This window comes from Macrobrachium nipponense, chromosome 22, assembly GCF_015104395.2.
Source record: "Macrobrachium nipponense isolate FS-2020 chromosome 22, ASM1510439v2, whole genome shotgun sequence".
Classification (NCBI taxonomy): Eukaryota; Metazoa; Arthropoda; class Malacostraca; order Decapoda; family Palaemonidae; genus Macrobrachium; species Macrobrachium nipponense.
Genome location: NC_087213.1, coordinates 74,199,305 through 74,224,363, shown reverse-complemented (window position 1 = coordinate 74,224,363; position 25,059 = coordinate 74,199,305). Strand labels below are relative to the sequence as shown.

The 25,059-nt window shown below is 37.7% G+C and overlaps 1 protein-coding gene across 6 annotated transcripts in view; it reads right to left on the bottom strand.

The window, feature by feature from the left end:
* LOC135198809 (nocturnin-like) overlaps nucleotides 1–25,059 on the bottom strand; it is a 95,142-nt gene that overhangs the window by 25,597 nt on the left and 44,486 nt on the right. For all 6 annotated transcript variants that reach the window (XM_064226768.1, XM_064226769.1, XM_064226771.1 and 3 more), the window contains one exon: nucleotides 8,170–8,291. In XM_064226768.1, the coding sequence (XP_064082838.1) occupies nucleotides 8,170–8,291 (122 nt within the window). The remainder of the gene's footprint in view (nucleotides 1–8,169; nucleotides 8,292–25,059) is intronic.

Below are 25,059 nucleotides of genomic sequence, written 5' to 3'. Positions count from 1 at the left end.
CAAAACACACACACACACTAAACACAAGCGAAACAGGCAATGAACCGGGAAAAGGCCAAGAGAGGTTAACACGACTCTCACCCAGGCGGTCAAAGAAAAGGCTGGCGTAGCGGCGTCGTCCTTGACCAATCCTCACCCGAGCTATGCATGCATTGCCAGATATCACAAGATTCCATGCTTTCATCTGCTTTTTAACCGGATCCAGCTAGGCGCTAGAAATTATCCTATTGTTAAGACCGAAGGCTTGTTCGCATATGAACAAAGTTATTTTACTCTTTAAGTGAGCCAAGCCTCATTAAGTGACCAACAGCATTTCCAGTAAACTAGTTATCACTCATTAGACATACTTTAGCTACTTAAAATCTGAGATGCCAGGTGTTAAATTTTAAAATATCCATGACTTAATATTCAACAATTGTTCTGTATGATATCCTACATCTTGAACTATTTTCCCTAATAACTATCTTGGTTCCACATTGTCTTCTAAGAAGTTTCCTTAATTTTTTTTATTGGCCTTTATCTCTTTTAAAAATGGTGGTGATAATTCTGGTTACCTTTGGTCTCTCTCAGTTGTAGCATTCATTGAACAAGAAAACTTATAAACCTCTCCATTTATCAGTGAATATATGGGTCGGCTCCCCGTATTTAGGGTCTTTTGATGAGGAAAAGGCTAATTGGAGGGGTTGCTGTGGTAGTGTTTAACACTCGCCCCAGTTTTATACCGACACCTTTTATATAGGTGAGCGAGTCAGAAGCTTCTGACATGTCCAATTTAGCAGTTCTCTGGTATTATAGCAATATTTTACTAGAAATAGTGCTAAAGCAGACATATTTCACTGGGCGACACGGCTTCCTCACCCAGAAATAGATTTTTCCTACGTAAATATCCCTTTTTTGATCACCTTTGTTATAATGTTCTAAATCAGAATAAGATACAATGTAGTGTAAATTTTGAAATGCAATCTAACTGGGTCTTTCCAAGAAAAATATTTATTGCCAAATTCATTTCACTTGGTTTTACAAAATTAGGGTCTTACCCATTTATTAAGCTATAGAGAGAGAGAGAGAGAGAGAGAGAGAGAGAGAGAGAGAGAGAGAGAGAGAGAGAGAGAGAGAGAGAGAGAGTTACAAGGAGTTACAAGGACCAGGATGTTTCAAAGACTTGTTGCCCATCCAAGGAGACATCATGAGCTCCCTTATCTGTAAGAGCAGGTTTTACTGTTCACTCACAGTGTCCTAATGATTTTGTCTAGCTTTCTTTTAAACTCTTCCACACTGTTGCTGTTTACAACTTCTGGTGGCAGTTTATTCTGTGTCACATATCTTGTATGCAAAGAAGTTCCCATAATGGGATGTGTTGTCTCTCCAGTTCTAGTTTCCATCCATTATTTCTTGTCTGGTTATCGTTTAATGTAAATAGGTTACTGTCTACTTTTGTTATGCCTTGCAGTATTTTAAATGTTTATATTAATTGTCCTCGTAATCGTCGTGTTTTTGTGGCTCTTGCTTGTACCCTTTCCAATCTATTTATGTCTTTTTCTTAGTGTTGGTGACTAAAACTGTACTGCATATTCAAGATGAGGTCTAACTATTGATGTGTAGAGCTTTGTCAAAGGCCTTTTGGAAATCTAAGTAGAGTAATATCTATTGCTCTACTACTACTGTTGTAAATACCAAGCACATTATGAAAAAACTCCAAGAGGTTTGAAGGCAAGATATGTTTTATCTGAAACCGTGTTGACTGTTTAACAACAAGTTGTTTCTATCTATGTGATCCACAATTTGATCTGCAATTATGGACTCAAAAATCTTGCAAACGACCGACGTTAAGGAGATTGGTCTATAATTTCCCGGCTCTTCTCTTGGAACTTTTTTGTAAACTTGGGTCACATTACCTAGATTCAGCACTTTTCTGTAGAGTTTATATATGTGAGGAACTATCTCCTCTTTTAGCATTTTCATTTCTCTTGGATGAATCCCATCCGGGCCAGGAGATTTGAACTTGTTGAGTTTGTCTATTTTGTTTTTAATGTCCTCTTCTGTAAATATCTTGTCCAATGGTTCTGCCCTTCATATTTAATAGCAGGTTCCAGTATTGAGGTAATGTGTTCAATTGTGAATAAAAAATCTTGTTGAATAACTCTACTTTTCCAAGTATGAGTTCACCAGGTTACCTCTATTGTCCCTTAGGGGACTTATGCTATTTTTTATTGGTTTCCTACTATTAACATGTGCAAAGAATTCTTTTAGGTTTTCTTTACAAACTGATACAACTCTCTTGCAACTCTCTTATCTTCATTTATCTTTGCCTTTCTTACTAATTTGCCCACCAATCTACAGAGTTCTTTATGCCTGCTTGCTTCTATTGGTGTTGGGTGTGGGCCGCACGGATCTTGCAGAGCAGCACTACAGCCGGCAACCAGACACTGAGAGGCCTGTAAGTGCAATAATATATAAGAACAATTGCACACACTTAATAGGATAATGGAATATATTTCTTTTCTTTTTTTTTTTTTTTTTTTTTTATGTGCCGGAGCATTCCGGGCTATAAAGAAAAGAAAGGGTATATATTCATATGTTAACGTCCCGGGGACTGTGTAAGGAAAAAAAACCAACCCGGAGTGGTATACCCGGAGCTGTATGACCCGGAGAGGGGGGTACACGAAGTAACCCGGGACGGCCACATGAACTCGCAAGTTCCGTGGCAAGAAAATAAAACTAAAAATAAAAATAAAGATAAAAATAATGATAATAATAAAAACTAAAATAACAAATATACTATCTCCGCCTACGGAAGAGTAACTTCCGTAAACATAACCCTCAATGACTCCGGGAGAGGCCGGAATCTAAACCCGCCTTATGCGGAGAGGGAATGTTTTAGGCGGGTGGATGTAAGCTCCGGGAGTGAAAGAAGCAGAGCGCAACAATCCACGGAAGCCGAGGCTGAAACGCAGTGCGACTAACAACTCCGGAGGCGGTCGGCTAAGAAGCGACACTCCCCAGCCCAAGGTCCTGGGAGACCCACTACACCTCCCCCTCCGCTGGTGGGACGGCCGTCAGCGACAAACAACGAGAGCGGCACCCAACTACGGGGAGTCCCACGAGAGGGGGAGGGAGGGAGGGCTGAAGGAGGGACGATCACGTGACCAGCGATTCCCCGCGAATAAAGGATCACGAGGAAAACGCAGGCAAAGCCTATGAAGGCTAGCTGCCGACCGAACACCCAAATATACATAGACAAAATAAAATCAATTACTTAAAGCTAAGGGAAAAACATGCTTTAACAGGGGTAATGAAAATAAGGGGCGAAAAATATAAAACGCAATGGAGGCCACTCGATGAGAGTGGGCGCAACAAGGAAAAATTACTTGCTTACCGACAAAACGAAAACAAACGGTAAGCTGACGAAAAGAAAAAGGGGGAATTCTTGAATGGAAAATACCAAACTAAAATAAAAAGGGGGGAGGGGGGAACGGTAGATAAACATCGAAGCACGAAACAAAGAAACGTGCACGAACGCCGACCCCCTTGAAAAACAGGAAATCATGAAAATAATAAACGTAAATCAAACAAGATCGACAAAGCAACTGCCACCCAAGACATAATAAAATATATACTGAAAATATATACTGAAATATCATAAGTTACGAGTATATAAATATAAATATATAGGTACTGAAAGAAGCCCGCTCGAAATTGGTACAAAACAAGGGAACGACGTAATGGCGGCTCGCTACCGCTCGCTACGGGAGGAGAGCCTAAACAAAAAATCCTAAATAAAGGCAAAACGAAAGGCAAAATCACTCCCTAAATACAGAAAAAGGGCGAACCAGTACTTAACTTGGGTGAAGAGGCAGATTGACGATCCATAACGAAAAAGAATAAAGAAACCAATAAAAAGAACAGATAGCTATAAAAAAGCGTGCAACGCTGGGAGGCTATCGATAAGAATGACGCCGCAGTCCCCTTCAACAGGGTAGCTGGGTGTGACCTATAGGTCGGCTCCCCGTTTTCAGGGTCTTTTGATGAGGAAAAGGCTAATTGGAGGGGTTGCTGTGGTAGTGTTTAACACTCGCCCCAGTTCTATACCGACACCTTTTATTTAGGTGAGCGAGTCAGAGACTTCTGACATGTCCAATTTAGCAGTTCTCTGGTATCATAGCAATATTTTACTAGAAATAGTGCTAAAGAGGACACATTTCACGGAGCGACACGGCTTCCTCGCCCAGAAATAGATTTTTCCTACGTCAAAATCCCTTTTTAATTTCTCTGTTGAACCATTTTGGCTGAGGGTTACCATTTGTTAGTACATATTTGCCTCAATGGTATACATCTAGAGCACTTTTCTGTGTATTCCTCATGAAAGGCTTCCCAGTGTTTATCTATGCCTGTGTTCTTGTCGTACTCTAGATTTTTAACGTACTCTTTTAGCTATTTTAGGTCTTGTCAACAGTAGTCTAGTCAACAGTAGTCTAATCTCATCAATATCTTCTCTTTTTTATGTTGAACATTAATTTGAAATGAGATAGTAATTCTATGGTCACTTTTGCCTAGATTTGCACCTACTGAAAGGCCAGATACTAGATTATATTCCATTGATAGGACAGTCTAGAATGTTGTTTCCTCAAGTGGGTTTCTCAACCCATTGGTGGAGGAATTAATTTTTTACAGAATCTAAAATGGGAAGAATTAATTTGTTACAAAACCTAAGTCTCTTTCCTTCTATGTTTGATGTGGAGGTCATTGTGTCCTAATGTACTACTGCATTGAAATCTCCCATTATTATGCAGAGCTTGTTGTTTATCTCTTGTCCTAGTAGTGCATACAGCTCCTTATCGGACATTTGTGATTGGTGGGGAGGTCTGTACACTAGTATTAGAGTTATCTTCCTCCCTAAGCTGTTTACATGTATTGATGCCAATCACTTCTTGTATGGTCGTAATTTTACACTCTATTGCACTGAGGTGGTCCTTAACATATAACATAATGCCTCCACCTTTTTTTATTGAGTATCTTTTTTGAACAATTTATATCCACCTATCTGGTACTCTCCTATGAAGTCTCTTGTTGCCTCTTGTATCCATGTTTCTGTGATACCTATTAATGTCTAATTCCTCACTTGCTGCCAATGCTTTGAAGAGAACTACTTTATTCCGAATTGATTGTGCATTAAACTGCGCCACTCTGAGGGACTTTTCTATCTTCTCTTTTGTCCTCGGTGGCTTTATTAGTTTCCCTTACTATAACTGTTGCCTGCAGTGCTACTACTAACCAGCTTCTGGGAGCTTTATGATTTCTTACCTTGAAAGTTCAGTTCATTGAGGTGTTTCAAGAGGTTTTCGTTGAGAAGGTTTCCTATTAGGTAGTTTTGTTCCTTCCAAATTCACGTGAGTTCCATCTCTTTTATATAGTTTTTTATTCCCTATAAAGCTGTCCTAAAAGTTTACAAACCTAACACCTTTTTCTTGGCATATTAGTTCCAGTCTGTCATTGATTTCAACTGCCTTGCTAAGGGAGTAATGGCTTACATTGGTAATGGGCAAAAGTCATAAGAATGCCGTTATCAGTTTTCTCTCATATGTTCTCTACAATTTTAGTCAGGTTAGCTACAAGACCTGTCTGGACAGTTCCAACGTCTTTTAGAAACAAGTCATTTCCTCCTCCCTGCACTATGACTGCACTTTTTCTATTATTTACCTTGATTTTTTTCACTACCTTGGTTATCTTCTTAGCTCCTGCACCTGGGTAAAAATGAACTTTTCTCTTACTTCTGTTTTTGGCCACAAAATTTAAGCCCTGCTCTTTTACCAACAAGTCTCTGATTAAGATTGTTTCCTCTTCTGCTTCTGAGAGCAAAGCAAATCTACTCGTTGTGTTGATTCCTTTTGGGGGAAATTGTGTTTTCTGGCTGCTATCACTCTTCTACCAGTAGCTATCTTGACTTAATCATTTTTATTATTGTAAGCTCCTTTATTTGTAACTAGTCTAGTGCTTGTTTCTGTTTCATTTCTGGTTCTGGTCTTAAGCAATTGTTTCCTAATCTCCACTATACTTTCTCTGTTTTCTACTATGTCATTGTTCAATTCCTGTTTTTGTTTTTTTTTTTCTTAAGGTTTGTAACTTCTCTTCGTAAGTCTCTAGTTGCCTTTTCCATCCTCTCTTCTCTTCTCTTACCTTCAAATTTGTCCTTTGTCAACTGCTTTAGTTCCTTTGCAAATTCTTCTACTTCCCTCCTCAGTTTAGCTATCTCCTGTTCTTGTTGACAGGAGAGACAGACACTGAGACTACCTAGCTTTGATGCGCATGCCTCTTTGTAGTCCACACACCACTTGTTACCACTGCATTTCGCACGTGTGCTATTTAATTTGAACTTTTCTTGCATCATCTTTGTGTCTTGGTTTCAATATTTCTACCTATGCTTTTAATTCAGTATTCTTTCCAATTTGACCAACTGAAAAGGAAAAAAAAAAAGGGGGGGGGGGGTTGGTTGAGTACTCCCACAGTCGCCGCATCTGCTTATCCATAGAAAGTTTTCCATAGTTCGTCACCAGGATACCTCTTATCGCTGCCACACTAACATACGGTCTCCCTGTTGTTAGACGATCCCAAACGTGTCCCATCTCCCAACTGAGCAACACAATTAGCCTAAGCAAATTATTTTTTGCCAGGAGTGAACAGCAGCATCCCTTAAATTACTAAACTTCCAAGAGCCATGAACAGCCAGAATCTTATGAACTGAATGCTTCTCCTCCAACCATGAAAATCCCTAAGGAATGACCACACCAGCAGGCCCAATGGGTAGGAAGTTCCACAATCAATGTCACAGAAGCTCGTCTGGAGTTTTTAGTTGGCTAGGACTCCAACAAGGCACAAAAGCTCCACCATCTCAGAGCAGTTTAGCCTTCACTCACAGGGTAGTGGTTGGTGGGGTGGTCATTCGTTACACAAAGGAGTGAGCTTAACGGGGCACAATAGCAACACTCCATTTCTGCATCCCCAGTTGCCCCAGGATCCCTCCAATCCTGGTCTTTGGAAACCTGCAGCCATCTGCCCTGCATTATTTGAAGAGGTTCCAAAGCCTCTGTTCTGACACATGAGGTAGCTGTCAGCTCCTTACACTAATCTTATGTCTACTAAGTTTTATATATGCATTTTTTTTAATGTACAAGGAAGAAATCGTTGCAGTCACAAGATGAAATAAATCAGAGAGAGTGGGATGGCAAGGGGGTAGAAAGGCGGTTTAAAAGAGGTCACAACTCGGGCCTGAAGGGACGCTGCAAAAAACACTTAAGTATAGCCTACTGTGCACTGCAAACGGTGCACTGCAAGCATTACTCCCCCTACAGGAGAGAGAGAGAGAGAGAGAGAGAGAGAGAGAGAGAGAGAGAGAGAGAGAGAGAGAGAGAGAGAGGCTTACTTGCTGACTGATTCTGTCCAGATTACCTTTTTAATCAAGGCTCTCCACTAATGCCATGTAGCAAATTAAGTTAAAATATCACACTGTATCTGGGTCACTGAAAAACCAATGGGACTACACTCCTGGCTCACTCATCTAGCAGCATATCCAAAAATTCACTACACTCATGTTTAATTAACAACAAGGTACTACACTATTAAACAGGTTAGGGGCCATGAGAGCAAATGACAAGACACAAACAATCTCGGCTGAGTTATGATGCAACATAGGTTGTGACTGTGAACATTTGCCATCAATTGCAGGACTGTGATGAAGCTGAAGGCAAACTTTACTTCTTTTTAGGAGGTGTTATGACTGTACATATGTGTAAAAAAAATCCTGATTTCATACATGTGAGGGACTACAGTAATTGTGTCTACACCGGAAGGTACTTAGCTTTACTGCTTTCAGTTTATAGGGAAAGCCAGGAGTATTACTTTTGCATTTGCAGCATAACAGAAAAATAATGCCTTTCAACTGTTGCACTGTATTCGCATTGTATATTTGAAGAACACTAATTATTTCCGAGGTCTGGTACTTTAGATATGTAGTCTTAACCCATGAATGACATACCTATACGTCTAAGTTGATGAATTCCTTATAAGTTTACAATCTAACCTAACGACGAATACTACACTAAACAAACTGATATAAAACAGATTCAGTCACCCTACCATTTCTCTTCCCATTGAGAGGTAGCTACAGTATTTTACCTGAAGGCATATGACATGGGGCATATGAGTAACGATCTCTTCCAAGATTCTGTATCTTCGGGTGTTCCACTCCAAAGCCTTGGCTGGGCACATCACGAAATTGTCAGCATGTGTCCCCAATGCTGAGGGTGAAAAGAACAAACAATTAGTACAAGTTCAGAAGGCCTTCTTTTAGGAAATTATTTCAAAACCAAATTTTAAATATAAACATACATCCATGTATGTACAGTATGTAATACGTGTTTGTAAGTGAGCATTTATACATGTGTGTGAATTAATATAAACATGCACACTTTATACCGTGTATGTATGGCATTAGTATTCACTATACTCTTCTTCAGGGTAAATTACAAAGAGATGTGCATTTAATATCAATATCAACATCCTTACACGTTACATTTGCACATTTACATAAAAAGTACTCCGCTACGGTAAAAGATTTTTTAATGTAGGGAAACTGACAAATTTGGTTCGCAACAATAGTTACACTGTATCTTCAAACTACAGTAACCACAAATCCATGAATGAAAGTAGTTACATTTTCATTATAAATTGACTTACACGTTACACAAAGTTGTCATTACACACCAAAAATGGGAAAAACCATTACTATGACCACCAAAGTAACGATGCTATTTAGGCTTCAAATAAAATACTTTGTAAAGGAACGAAAAAAAATAAATATACATACATACAAACATCACATCCTAATTCCTCATCTGGTCATGTTTCAAATCTTTAAATTTTACGGACACGTACAAGGAAATAACGAAGAATGCATTTCAATCCACAGATTGCTAAATCAATGAAGACGCCAGGTCAAGTCACTTCGTCAAAAAATGGTTCGGTGTTGACGGATAGAAAACCGCCAGAACTAAACGGAGAAGAAAATTTGGGGAGTTCATGAAAAAAAATGGCTCGGAAAACACAGTCTCTCTTCTCTTTTCCTGAAAATAACATAACTTAAAGATAAATTTTACCGAAATATATCTAGACCCTACATGTGGCAGATCGTATTATTACTTAAGAAAAAAATATGATAAAGTTGTGGTAATGAGGGGGGGGGGGGGGGTTCGTCTGTTAGTGTTTTACCGGATGATAGGACCTTAGGGCATTTTTAAAATTCTTCAATACATTTATTTCAAACTACCATTTCATGATGAGACCTGATTATTTTGCAGAGCCTATACTTTACTGTTTCTCATGTTATCTCTTTAAAATGTCACAATAAAAAATATATAAAAATAAAAATAATCTACAAAGGCTTTAGCAACGATAGGAAGGTTAAACTAATAACCAGTGACCCTAACAGTTATGAGTTCTATTTATGACCGTTAGGTAATAAGGAAATATTTATCTGTTCTTTTATTCTTTCCACATCTTGGGAGATACGGAGGCTGAAATTCAGGAAATATATATTTTTTGTGTATTTCTAACGTGAGTTACGTGACTGCGTTCTTAGCGTCACTCAGCTGCTGCTAAATTACTACCTCGTCATTTACTGAAAAAAAAAAAAACTGACAAATCTTTCCTTTATGAAGTTCTATTTAAATGCCGAGACAACTGGGACATGTCTTTGGCGATTAAGCTCCTGGAGCAACTGCTTAATAACAATCAAGCACTAAAATCAATCTCTCTCTCTCTCTCTCTCTCTCTCTCTCTCTCTCTCTCTCTCTCTCTCTCTCTCTCTCTCTCCAGCTTCAGAGTGTCGTGTTTCCTTGGTCTCCCATGCTGGTAAAGCAGCTTAGCTTGATATATAGCTTAAATGTACGAAATTCACTTGTACTGATTAATTCAACAACAACTCTACCTTTCTTCATACACAGTCGGTCTGTGATGGATGGGGTAAGATAAACCAACAGCAACATACAACTTGAAAAGGCAACCAAAGGATATCAGGGTTGAAATAAATCAATGGAGACTGAGCATTCAGCGTTCATGATCCCAAAATTATACCGGCATTATTTTAGGAGGGAAAATCGGTCTTTAATTAAGACAAGAAACTCACCCACCACAGTTTCACCCAAGGTATCTTGGTTTCACCCCAACCTCGCGTGGCGGGTTGAAGGCGCAATCATGGAGCGGGACACGCGACGAAGACTCGCCACATCGATCGAGAGACAGAGGCTCTGGAATTCTGTTTTGTATCACTTCAAAGACGACGAGGGCTTATTCGAAATGCCTGTTCCTCGTGAACTAACTTTCAATTCCTTCGCTTGTTTAGATATTACCCTTTCCATTTCCGGAAGTTAAATTTAAAATCAATGTGTACTGTTACTGCTGAAATAAACACCTACTACTACTACTACTACTACTACTACTACTACTACTACTACTACTACTACTACTACTACTACAGTAGTAGTAGTAGTAGTAGCAATGTTGCTGCTGCTGCTGCTTCCGATAATAAAATAAAAATAATAATACCCAACACTCTACTAGTAGTACTGTTGCTATGCTGCTTCCATTAATAATAATAATAATAATAATAATAATAATAATAATAATAATAATAATAATAATAATAATAATAATAATAATACCCAACATTGTCTTCTACAAATCACAAACTGGACGGGAAGAAATCGTCCAATTTTGCATGTTCGAACATCAGCTATAAATTTAGCATCACAAGAAAGGGAAGCGCCAGGAACCTGAATGTCAGTCAAAGCCATTTTTCCACCAACTGCATCTTTTGCTTCTCCGATGAATAACAATTGTGCAAAAAAAAAAAAATTCACACCGAGATGACCTACCTGGAAGAAAACCCCATAAAACTTTCCGATCGGGCCACAAATTCTTCTGGTAACTGAAAATATACTTTGATTTCTTAAATAATAACGAATAAGTATAGGTGATCGCTCCTCAACCAGATTAAGTCTTTGTGTTCTTGGGGCACGAATAAAAATGAAAAACTTGCACTGGTCGAGAAAATCCAAATTGATTTTCCCACGAGTTTTAAACAGTTATCTAACTCCTTTCCTTGAACTCGGGCCGTTGTATCATTTTCCATTTGATCACAGCATTCTGCCACGACAAATATTAAGCATTGTGTGGATTCCAAATAGAGGTATGGAATGGAATGGAATATATGTGGGTTCCAAGTAGAGTTATGGAATGGAATGGAATATATGTGGGTTCCAAACTACGGAGGTATGGAAGGAATGGAAATATATGTGGGTTTCCAAATAGAAGGTATTGAATGGAAGGAATATATGGGGTTCCAAGTAGAGGTAATGGAAGGAACAACTATATGTGGGTTCCAAAGTAGAGGGTATGGAAATGGAATGGAATAGTGGGGTTCCAAGTTTAGAGGTATGGGAACCAATGAATAGATGGGGTTCCAAAATTAGGAAGGTTAGGAATGGAAATGGAATATATGTGGGTTCCAAGTAGAGGTATGGAATGGAATGGAATATATGTGGGTTCCAAATAGAGGTATGGAATGGAATGGAATATATGTGGGTTCCAAATAGAGGTATGGAATGGAATGGAATATATGTGGGTTCCAAATAGAGGTATGGAATGGAATGGAATATATGTGGGTTCCAAATAGAGGTATGGAATGGAATGGAATATATGTGGGTCAAATAGGGAGGTAAGGACTCGGGAACGAATATTGGGAAGTAAAGGAATAATATGGTGGGTTCCAAGTAAAGGTATGGAATGGAATGGAATATAGAGTTCAGGCCAAAGGTCGAGCACTGGGACCTATAAGGTCATTCAGTGCTGGAAAGGAAATTAGGGGTAGGTATTATGTCTGAAAGGTTGTAACAGGAAGGAAACCTCGCAGTTGCGCTACGAAATAATGGTTAGGAGATGGGGGATAACAAGATAGAAGAAAGATAATGAATGGAGGTACAGTAACAGGAAGGAAAAGTTTGGCAGCTATAGGGGCCGAAGGGGCGCTGCAAAAAACCTTAAGTAACGCATACAGTCCACCGCGTGAGGTGCACTGATGGCACTATCCCCCTACGGTTACTAAGGAAAGGGGTCAAGGTTTGTTCGAGGTAACTTTTATACTCTCTTAGACTTATCGCCCATAAGGCCTCTTCTACAAACTGAGTTATTACACTTCCGTCTCCTCTGTCTCCAAGTGACGGACAGCAAAGAACTGCTTTTATATTTTGATTCTGAGTATCAGACAATCCTTGTCGTTCCTATAGAGTCTGTGCTCTTTCTTTAGCAGCACTTGGAAAGTTCATTGTCTAAAGTTATTAGATCCGATTTGCTAAAGTTTCTTTTTCTTGATGCCATTTATTTATTATAGTAATTCAATGGGTGACTTTATTCGTAATACTTCTCATCAATCTCTTAAGTAATGGATGTTATTGCGGAATGTACTGACATCAAAAACAACAAAAAATAATGATGATAAATAATGCGATAATGGGAGCTTAAACCATAAAGCACCAGATGCGTAACCGTAACTTACGAAAATGGGAAATAACAAAATAACGTAGACGGAGAATGAAAGCGAAATTAATTACCTAGGACTTAACGATACAAAGCCATTTTCGGGGGATTGAATTTCTTTTCACTGTCGAGGAATTCGTATAAACCCTTAACACTCGTGACTAGAGCGACCACCAGTGGTACTACATACATACAAAATGACCGCACATATATTGGCATTGTAAGTCTCCATTTTCGCTTATTAAAATATCCCGATTCTATGGTGTATAATCATTCACAGTCAGGAAATAGAATAAAGTTGTTGACAGAAGCAGTAATTTAAGATTCCTCAATTACCTCAAGAAAAACTTACATAATATTCACACAATTAAATACACATGTTAAAAAGATACGTAATTCTAGTGCTCGATAATTCATTCCTGTGTATGTAGAAATATATATATTTACAAATGGTTTCTTTAGCTGATGAAAGTTTCATTTCCGCTTCAAATGGTTTCTTTAACTAATGAAAGTTCCATTTCCGCTTCAATCTGTAACGACTGGTCACGAGTAGTCTATCCTTCATAATAGTGCTGCCCAATCGTGAAAATATGAGAGACTCCATATGAAGGAAATAGTAAGTCACGCTGAAGGTCGCTTTGAGCCTCGATAAAAAAAAACACACACAAAAAAGTCTTCAAGTTTTTCTTTAAAACCTTTACGAGGATCTTTAATGTTGCGCTTATAAACAGGAAGGAAGTTACACCTTGGAGGGAGGGGGGGGAGAAGGCTAAATGAGAGAAGCTGGCGAACGCACTCACACACAGACCCCTACAGGAAGTTAGGTAACCGGGGAAGGCAGATAAATGAACGTGGGGAAGGGTGCGGATAGAAGTAAAGCCTGAAATTGAGTTAGGCAAATAACCAGAAAGGGTACGAAAAGAATTGGGACAGAAGGGATAGGAAGGGAAGTACGCTTTGAAGTTAACTACAGTAAGAAAAAAAATTTTAATTGGCGAGTCAGAGGGCACGAAAGGTCGTCTATCAAAAACAAGAAACCTTTTCGTATATCAAAATGTGCAAAGGAAAAATAAGAAAAATGATACATAATCAAATACAAAAGTTGGATCATGCCAAGATTAGCGAACCTACTATTTTTCGCGACAATATTATACCACTTTGATTTACCATAATATATAGATATATATATATATATCATATATATATATATATATATATATATATATATATATATTATTATATATGATATATATATATATATATATATATATATATATATATATATATATATATGCGTGTGTGTGTGTAATATGCGTATACATATACAGTCAGCACAAGGATTAACAAATGAAACGTTACCGAATTCATCCATGAAGGAAATAGCTCAAAAATAAATGGAAATAAAAACTAGCCACACAGGAAGACAGAGGAAGAGAGTAGGTCAGGTGGAAAAGATAATTAGGGCATACACATAAGTAAAGAGGGATAATAACTTGGAATAATGATGGAGTTGATAAGAGAGATGAGTCATTACAAAAAGGATTAGAACGGCGAGTTCAAAATGTAGTTTCGCTTCGAGTGAAAAATGCAGAAAAAAGATGAGAATTTAATAATGGATTGCAAAAGAAAAACAGAGTCTGCTTTGCCTTCTGCGGAGATTGAGGAGAGGGAGAACTCGAGCAAGAATGAAGCACAAGAAACCGAGGAAGGAGAGAGAGAGAGAGAGAGAGAGAGAGAGAGAGAGAGAGAGAGAGAGAGAGAGAGAGAGAGATCCAAGGACCTTCCTAGAGACATCCGTCGCTGAAAGGATATCTGCAAAACACTACCGGAACTATTTTAATCACATTAATACTAACAGGGAAGAAACACTGTTACATTTTCAAACGAGAAACATCAAAGTTCTTAATCCGCAATAAAGCCAGTTCCTAGCGCTTATGAGGTTACTATAAAATACAACAACAACAACAACAACAACATCAACAATAATGATATCATTATTATTATTACTATTAGCTTAGTAGTTTTTCTTACATCAACATCATTGTCAACGATGCTTCTACTGTGTCACTACTACCATCATAATTATTCATTCTTTCGCCATTTTTATCCTTAATTTTGGTCAGAGAAGATAAAAGTATCGGTAATGATTAAACAAAGTCATTCCGTATCCTTAATTAAAAATACGTGATTCCTACGAACAAAAGCTGTCGCAAAATATTCCAGCCAACCTATTCAGTCGAAATATCAGAACTATCATTTTATATGAGAGAGAGAGAGAGAGAGAGAGAGAGAGAGAGAGTTTCATCATCGCGTTCTTGGGTACTTTTTCTTTCTAGTGTTCCCGGAAAATCACAAACGCGGAAATAAGCACGATGATAACACAGGGCGTTAAACACACACACACACACACACAGTGATGTGTAATTACTGCGCACTCAGCACCACAATCACAGAAAATAATGGCACCCCTTGAAAGGGCAAAAGCATTTATATTCTCTTTCCAAGAAATCGAGCATTCGAGTATTTCTTCCCAGCGAATGGCGAAGGCACGGGAAGAAACGCAAGTATACTTTTCACTATTCGGTTTCTTAACTCGAGAAACAGAAATCGCGGGAACATCTTGCAAGCTAGAATCTCCTGTTTCCTCTAAATCAATAAAGGATTGAAATTGTGTAAGGAATGTGGAATCCATCGAAGGCAACGCTTTAAATGCCAAATTTTCCCTACTTTCAAGTTTTATGTAAAAGAAAACTATCGAGATGTCTCTTTGTCTGCTCGTCCGGCTTCAGATCTTAAAAACTACTGACGCTAGAGGGTTGCAATTTGGTGTGTTGATCATCCATCCTCCAATCATCAAACATAGGAAATTGGAGACCTCTAGCCTCAGTAGTTTCTATTTTATTGAAGGTTAAAATTAGCCATGATCATGAGCCTGTCAGCGTAATAGGTGCCAACACAGGTCACCGCCGGGATGTGGATGAAAGTTTCATGAGCCGTGGCCGAAGGTTTCATACAGCATTATGCGCTGTACAGAAACCCCGTTGCCTCCGGCGCATTTTTTTACGTGTTTGGAAATACAAAAGAGAGACTGCAAATTAGCCTGTAGTACGAGATATAACAATATTTCGAGGGCAACACTTCAAATGATATCATTCTCCTCTACTCGAAAAAATGAAGGATATAAAACGACTTATAACAGGGGCTTAAAAAACAAAATCCTTCGTGAAATATCCTTCTCTCAACTAAGCATTTCCAACTCCACTTAACGGTGCAATAGGAGCTGACCCTGACGAACGGAAGTAAGTGTGTAATAGTCCCAGAAAGAGTTGTTCCGATAAATCGTTGATCTTATTCGAATCATAAGTAAAAAAAAAAAAAACTGAATCTGGATATCTGATACACCGACCGTCAGCCATTGCAAAATCCCGTCCGGTGTAAGATTCCAGAGAAATCGCTCCATTATTTGTAGGTTGGTGAAATTTCCTGAACATCGCGGCGATCGTTCGTCGGGAAAGGTCAAGTTCAATGTTTGTCTCCTTTTCCTATTTTCTCTCTTTTCTGTTCCTTTTCTGACAATGCGCTCTTTTTCCTATTCACTGTCTTCATGTTAGTTTTCATTTTACGTTTTCTTGTATTTTGCTCCTTTCATTTCCTTGTGATTCTAAAACTGCTTAAAGTTTTCCTTTCAACCTAAATCTCTCTCTCTCTCTCTCTCTCTCTCTCTCTCTCTCTCTCTCTCTCTCTCTCTCTCTCTCTCTCGTTTACCATCATGAGAAAAAGTTTCTTATTCAAATCTTACGTCGGATTATCACTGTAGAAAGAAAGTTAATTCTGAGATTTATATATCTCAGAATTAACTTTCTTTATATATATATATATATATATATATATATATATATATATATATATATATATATATATATATATATAGAATATATACACAAGTACAGTGATAAAGAAACAATCTGGTGCAAAAAATACTTTTGTAGATACCGAAACAATAAAGAGTAAATGAATCTTTCAGATAAAATAATGTTGATATAAACGGTCGATGCAAAATCCTAAGAAAGAAGAGTTACTTGAGGAAAATAAGACAGAAATATTCACAAGAAACTGGGACACGAGGATGCGGGAAAGGAAATGACACGAAGACTGTTGACGAGAAATATACAAAAGAAGAAGCACAAAGGAGGGAGGGGAGTTGGTCCCACTGCGAGAAAGAAAGACTTTCTCATTGTAGGACGGATATGTTGGCATGTTGACACTTTCACTCACATTAACTTGAAACTCCCATAATTTGAGGTCACTTGAGTTTGGTATCGAATAGAACAGAATATGCCATTTAGGCCAAAGGCTAAGCGCTGGGACCCAGGAGGTCATTCAGCGATGAAAGAGAAATTGACACGGTTTCAATGACATAACAGGAGGAAAAGCTCGCAGTTGCTTTACGACACAAAATCATTAGAAAGGGTAGAAAGTCGGATGGAAATAATATGAACAAAGGTACACTAAAAGGAATGTTAGAGGTTGCAGCTAGGGGTCGCAGGGCGCTGCAAAGACCCTTAAGTAATGCCTACAGTGCACTTCAAGTGTTGCGCTGGCGGCAATACCCCACTACGGCGGTGAGTTTGGTATCAAGCGTAAGAAAGAGAGAGAGAGAGAGAGAGAGAGAGAGAGAGAGAGAGAGAGAGAGAGAGAGAGTCACATGTCATGTTCAACACAATGAGTGAGAAAGAGTCTCATCCTTTCAATACTTCAATCTGTCAACTGACAAAAGTCAAATAATGGTGTCAACGTTGTGCGTCTTGACCGTTGCAATGGCTCCTATCTCTTACACTTTCCTCACTGCTACATTCTATCTTATTGAAGCTGACGTGTAGTACACGGCTCTCTAAAGTAAAGTTCAAACTGATGTATAGTCACTCGTATAAGTTCATGGATGTCTCCAGGCATAAAGCTGAATTCCATCCAACCCCTTTCTGGACAACGGGTCTGTATGATGACGTAAGACGGGCACACACCGAAACTTTCTACAGCAGAAAGTTGAATATCGTTTGGACAGTTTCGCACTCCCAGACACCTGTCATCCAGAAAGGGGTAAAATGGAAATCTCTCCCAAACACCCGGACATTCATGAACTTATATGAGTGACTGTATACTATAGTACTTGGATGCCAATAAAATGCACATATGAACATTGTTATCCATTGTATTTTAGAAAGGTGTTTACCTCTATGTATCTCCTGCAATTTATTAATGGCAGCGTGACAATACTTGTCCAATTCAAGTGACAAGAAAACACATAAAAAAGAGGATAAGCCATAATTTTCCCAAACAAGTTCGTACCCCAACTTTGCACATTACCCTAGATATTCGTGTCTTCGGACAATTTTTTTTCACGACACCTCAGCAAACTCTTCCACATTTTTCTCTAGTAAAGATGGACCGCTGAGTCCATCCAAATAAATATTCCGTCTCGCTGTGCAACTGTCAAGAAAATATTGTGGAATTGCGTGGCTATTAAAACAAGCTTCAACGGTAATTTTCTCTTCCTTCGGGGAAAGCTACAATTCTTCAGAATTATAAGAAAAGTCAGCAAAGAGCTACTATTTCAATCTTAAGCATGAAATGTTTGTGCGGACAACCAGAGTATTTACAAAGGATATTCCGCAGAAATACATATTTACACGAGATCAGGGAAAAAGAAAAAATGTATACACAAACGGCATTCGTACGATTTATGCCATGAAAGCACCAAAGGTGGCGAGTTTGAATTCCCCAATTTTCAAGTCACACGCATACAAAAGAAATCGAGGCCAGCAGAAAGCATCAAAATATGTGGCTCAATCCCGTGGGATATGGACTGACAATCTGTCCTACCAAGTGACGAGAAATCTACTTCGTAAGAGCAGAAAGAATTGGGCGTCAAAAACACGAAACTTTGGGAACGCCAGAATTAAATAAAGGTGAAAGTCAGAGGGACTAAAACAATTTACTGTGAAGTTTACACTCTCAACGAGGCCTTTGTGTGTGTGTGTGTGTGGGGGGGGGGGGGGGGGCTGCTGCATTTGAATCATTCTCGTTGGCATCGCTTACAGCACCAAGGTAGGGCGTATAAAGACAAGGTAAGGTATGAAAGGTGCAATCTGAGGAAAGCAAAAGGTAACTGAATTGAATATTAAAATCTAGGCTGAAGGCCAAGCGCTGGGATCTGTGAGGTCATTCAGCGCTGAAACGAAAATTGAGAGTAGAAGGTTACAAAGGTGTAACAGGAGGACAACCTCGCAGTTGCACTACGAAACAATTGTTAGGAGAGGGTGGAAAGTTAGATGGAAGAGATAATATGAATGGAGGCACAGTAAATGGAATGAAAGGGGGCTGTAGCTAAGGGCCGAAGGGACCCAGCAAAGAACTTAAGTAATGCCTACAGTGCATCACTGACGGCGCTAAACCCCCACGGGAGCAAAAATTTACTGACAAGAAGAAATGCCCTTAATTCAACCCTGTTTATGATAAGAATCGAAGGTTCATCATCTCACCCCAGGGGAAGGACACTTAAACTTCGGTCAAGTTCAACGAACATCTTGAGCAGCTGTTCAGAACTAACTGTTAAACATTCAAAAGTGTACACCAGTATTAAAAAAAACATAAACTTCAGAGATGGGTGAAAGGCTCTGGAAATGTTTGTAGGAAAGCTGAGAGTTATGGTAGATTCAAATCAACCGTGCATTTGATGTCTAGGCCAGTCCTTTACGACGCTCCAGATTGGCTGTTGATAAGCCAATGACAGGGCTGGAAACTCTCAGTCTCTCTCGAGAGTTTACATGGGTAGGATCTATCTTCCACCTCCCCTGAGGGATACGTCTTTCAAAAGCATTCCTCAGGAGAGGTGGGGCATAGATACTACCCATGTGAACTCTCGAGAAAGTCTGAGAGTTTCCAGCCCTGTGATTGGCCTATCAACAGCCAATCAGGAGCATCGTAAGGGAGTGTCCTAGACATTAGATGCACGGTTAATGTGAATCTACTATAGCAAGAGTAAACGCAGGAGGGCAAATAGAAGCCAAGAAGAAGGAGCAATGAATGTGAATATGGACGGTAGAAAAATGCAAGGAAGTAAATTATATATGTAGAAGTATTTGGGATGATGGCGAATATTTAGAGGCCGAAACTACGAAGGTAGCTGGGTCCCTGCAAAAGCTTCAGAAGAGTGTGGCTGAGGAAAATGTTGGAAAGTATGAAGGAACTGTTGTTCATATCAAGGGAAGTTACATGACACAAAAAAAAAAAAAAAAAAACCGGAAGCTATGAAAATCAATTGTTTCCGGTGCGCACATGGTATTAAAGAAAAGGAGGCAATAAATGCAGAAACACCAAGACCAAATGGAGAAAACGTCACCATAGAAGCAAAGATTTATCAGTATTTAGGTAACACAGAAGACCGGAGACATTATGCTGGGGACGAATGAGGTTTAGGTTTGGATGGGGCATTGGGAGAAACGAAGAGAGAGAGAGAGAGAGAGACCTTACAGACCTTACCTTACAGACCTTACAGTTCGTTCGGGTTGCCCCAGGTCCCTCAGTGTGAGGCGCCTCTAATGTCTACCAGAGAGTTGCTAGTACATCTTCCGGTATATTTTGCATCTTCCAATCTTGGATGGTCTGGGATGCAGTTTAGATATTTGTCGAGCTTATTCTTAAACACATCTACGCTCACTCCTGATATATTCCTCAGATGAGCTGGCAACGCATTGAATAGACGCTGCATTATCGATGCTGGTGCGTAGTGGATTAATGTCCTGTGTGCTTTCCTTATTTTTCCTGGTATAGTTTTGGGCACTATTAATCTACCTCTGCTTGCTCTTTCTGATATTTTTAGTTCCATGATATTTTCTGTTATTCCTTCTATCTGTTTCCATGCCTGAATTATCATGTAGCGTTCTCTTCTCCTTTCTAGACTATATAATTTTAAGGATTGTAGTCTTTCCCAGTAGTCTAGGTCCTTAACTTCTTCTATTCTAGCTGTAAAGGACCTTTGTACACTCTCTATTTGTGCAATATCCTTTTGATAGTGTGGGTACCATATCATATTGCAATATTCAAGTGGACTACGAACATATGTTTTATAAAGCATAATCATGTGTTCAGCTTTTCTTGTTTTGAAGTGCCGTAACAACATTCCCATTTTTGCTTTACATTTTGCCAACAGAATTGCTATTTGATCATTGCATAACATGTTCCTATTCATCATCACACCAAGGTCTTTAACTGCTTCCTTATTTGTGATTGTCTCATTATTAGGTCCCCTATATGCATATAGCTTTCCTTCTCTGTCTCCATAATTTATTGATTCAAATTTATCAGAGTTAAATACCATCCTATTTACCTCTGCCCAATCATATACTTTGTTAAGGTCTCTTTGTAGAGCGTTCCTATCTTCATCACAAGTTAATTTCTCTACTTATTCTTGTGTCATCAGCGAAACTACCACTACCGAATCCTTAACATTACTGTCTATGTCTTCAATCATAATAACAAACAATATTGCAGCTAGCACCGTACCTTGTGGCACACCGGATATTACCTTGGTTTCATCCGATTTCTCATCGTTTGCAATAACTATCTGTTTTTCTGTTGTGTAAAAATTCTTTTAACCATCTTCCTACTTTATCTACGATATTGTGTTTTCTAATTTTCTTTGCTAATATATTATGGTCTACTTTGTCAAAAGCTTTTGCAAAGTCTAAATAAACCACATCTGTTTCATTTCCGCTTTTCATATTTTTGAATATGTTCTCACGGTGGACTAACAGTTGGGTTTGTGTACTTATTAAACAAATTATTTTTTATTAAATGTTTCATAATATTTTTCATCATTACCCTTTCATACACTTTCATAATATGTGATGTTAGACTCACAGGCCTATAATTACTTGCCTCTAGTCTTGATCCACTTTTGAAAGTAGGGGTGATATATGCTAATTTGTGCTCATCATAAATCTTGCCTGTATCTACACTTTGTCTTAATAATATTGCAAGTGGCTTTGCGATAGAATGAACTACTTTCTTTAACAAAATAGCAGGGACTCCATCCGGCCCTGCAGCAGCTCCATTTTAATTTCATTAATTGCCTGCACAATATCAGCTTCATTAATTTCTATGTCAGCTAAATATTCACTATTTTCTTCCCTTACTTCTATATCATTATCTTCATTATCTATTCTAGGGGTGAATTCTCTCTTATATCGTTCTGCCAGTATGTTGCAAATTTCCTTTTTTTCATTCGTTAATCTCCCTTCAATTCTCAGAGGGCCTATTTCTATTCTTCTTTTATTCATCTTCTTCGCATATGAGTATAATAGTATGGGGTTTTGCTTGATATTTAATAGGGTTTTTTCTTCCAAGTCCCGTTTTTCATTTTCTTTTGATTGTATAATCTTTTGTTCTGCATTTTCTATCTTACTTTTTAGTTCTATAACTTTCTATGCATTTTTTTTTTTTGCAAGACCATTTTTCCACTTTCTGATTTTCTGGAACAAGATCCTTCTGTCTCTTGGTATGCAATGAATGATGTTTTACTTTTCTTCTTCGGTATATATTTTTCCACTATTTTCTCCATTATTTTTATATAATATCTCCGTATTTACCCTTATGTCATCACTTACGAAAATGTTATCCCAATCTTTGTTTAATTCTTCATTAATTTCTGACCATTTTATATTTTTACTGTATGAAAGTTGTATTTTCCATATCCTTCCCACTTTTTTCATTTCTTGCTTATCTCTATTTTCACTTGCTTTGGAATGAACTGTTAATTCTATGACATTATGGTCTGAAATACTCGCATTATAAACTATTATTTCTTTAAACATAATTCATCTCGTTCACAAATACAGTCTAAAAGTATTTTGTTTTCCTTTCTTGTTGGCAGGTGATTTATTTGTTGAATGTTGTATTCTAGTAGCATATCTAATAGCTTTTCAAATTGCCTCTTATCTTCTGCACTACTATTACTCTCTTTTTTATATGTATAAGTACAACCACAATCTCCTATTCGTTCTTTCCATTCTACGAAAGGAAAGTTGAAGTCACCAGATAGGAGAATAGTCCAGTCCTTGTGATTTCTACATATATCATCCAATTTTTCAATTATTAAGTCAAACTCTTTAGTATTAGGAGGTCTATATATTACTATGTCATCAATTTTTCAGATTCAAATTCTACCGCTATCAGTTCACATTCTGAGTTACTATATTTCTCATATATTTTTCCTTGTTTTTTGTCTTTCCCATATATTGCGGTTCCCCTTGATTCCTATTTTTTCTATCTGATCTATAAGTTTGGAACCCTTTTATTTGATCATCATTCCCAGTCTCTTGGGAATACCAGGTTTCACTTATATTCATTATATCTATTTTCTTTTCATTTGGGTTAGTTCTTCTAAGTACTCTATTTTTCTTTTGAGTTACTCGTAACTAAACCCTGCGCATTCATCACTATGATGGTTTGCGTGTTTTCTCCTTCATTTAATACTGGTAGTAATAAGGATTTTTTTCCCATGTCTCTTTCCTCGTTCTGGTATGTTGTTCTTTTTTTCATTTCCAGAAATTCTGACATTAAAAAATCCAACTTTTCCATAATATTTGATCTTCCTTCATCATAATTATTCATTTTGTGTCTGAATCTGCAATTTTCTCCGTTTCTGCAATATCCTCTTGCATAATAAATACAGTTATTATCTCTTGAGTAGAATTTCGGAGCTGATGCTTTGAAATTTTTTGCTGACACCTCTGCATATCTCATTGGTGGTTTGCTTTTCTCTTTTACCTGATATTCTTGATTTCTCTCTTTATTTGTTTCTTTCTTATTTTGGATTTTATTACTTGGTTGGTTATTTATTTGATTATGATTCATGGCTACAGGGTGCATATATTTGCATTTTTTGTCGAACTTACATCCTTTTCCTTCTTTTAGGTTTTACATATCTTTTTTGGGATGCAGATCTCTGCAATCATCCCCATATCCATCTAAGTATGCACATTTACCATATATTTCATAGTTTTGACATATCTTAGGATGTTTGTAGTAACATCTTTCTCCAAATCTGCAATTCCCTCTTTTCAAAAGGTTGCAGATTTTGTCTTTCTTGTCTATTTTTTCCTCTTTCCCGTCATTGTGTAGATCTGGGTAGAGCCTCTTCGGGATTTGCTTTTCTGTTGTCATATCTTAATTTATTTCTTCGTAGGTATGCTGCTTTATTGCCTCATATGTAGTATCAATGAGTATCTCTGCATCCATACTTTTATCTTGTTCTTTGTTTTCCTTATTTTTTTCTGTCATTTCATTTTTGTTTACTTCTCTCTTCCGTTTCCTTCTTCTTTCTTCTTCTTCTTCCTCTCTCTTCTTCTTCATCCTCAACTATTTGTACATTCAATCTTGATTTAATAACATTGTCTATCCATGATAGACATGTTGAACAAAAAATTCTTGTATCTTTTCTCAAATCTTGTATTACTATTACTCAGCACACTGTGGATGGGTCGGAATGTGCTTAGCAGCACATTTTCTGATTAGAGAGAGACGAGAGAGAGGAGAGAGAGAGAGAGAGAGAGAGAGAGAGAGAGAGAGAGAGAGAGAGAGAGAGAAAGGTGTTGGAACACATTGGCCTTAATATTCTAGAATTAAGAACCTTCTGCGTCGGTATGTGGAGCAGCTGATCCTGGATGTTTGGGGACCTTGTCAACTGAAAGTGGCAATAACTTCGTTTCTACTGAAGCTAACCATTGTCAAGGAAAACGGTTTACTCATGAAAAATTGCTCATAAATATAAGTATAACACATGCATTTTCTACACTCCCATTGTATATATATATATTATATATATATATCTAGATAGATATATATATATATATATATATATATATATATATAATGGGAGTGTATAAAATTAATGTTATACATATATTTATGCACACTTTTCATGACCAATACCAAGGGAAATGGTTTACTCACGAAAAATTGTGCATCAATATAAGTATAATATACATTTTTCTACACTCCCTTAATATGTTATTATATATATATATATATTACGTATTATATAATATTATATATATATATATATATATATATATATATATATATATATATATATATATATATATATTAATACTATATAATAATTAATGCTTGTGTATTCTGAGGAATCAAAAATACAAAAACAGCATTCAAAAAATACTTTACATATTAACTAAAATTCAAACATCAACAGTGAAAATGACACCGCAAAAACGCAATTTCTAAAAGGGAGGAAAAACGATTTTTCCTTAATAGCTCCCGCCCTCGCTTCAGTGGGTTCTGCGTGAAACGCCCACGGTTAAAAAGAAAATAACTGACAACGTGCAGTATTTGAAAGCACCCAAGAACTAGGTTAAAATATAAACCAATAATTCTGTAACTTACTTGCAGCTTTTT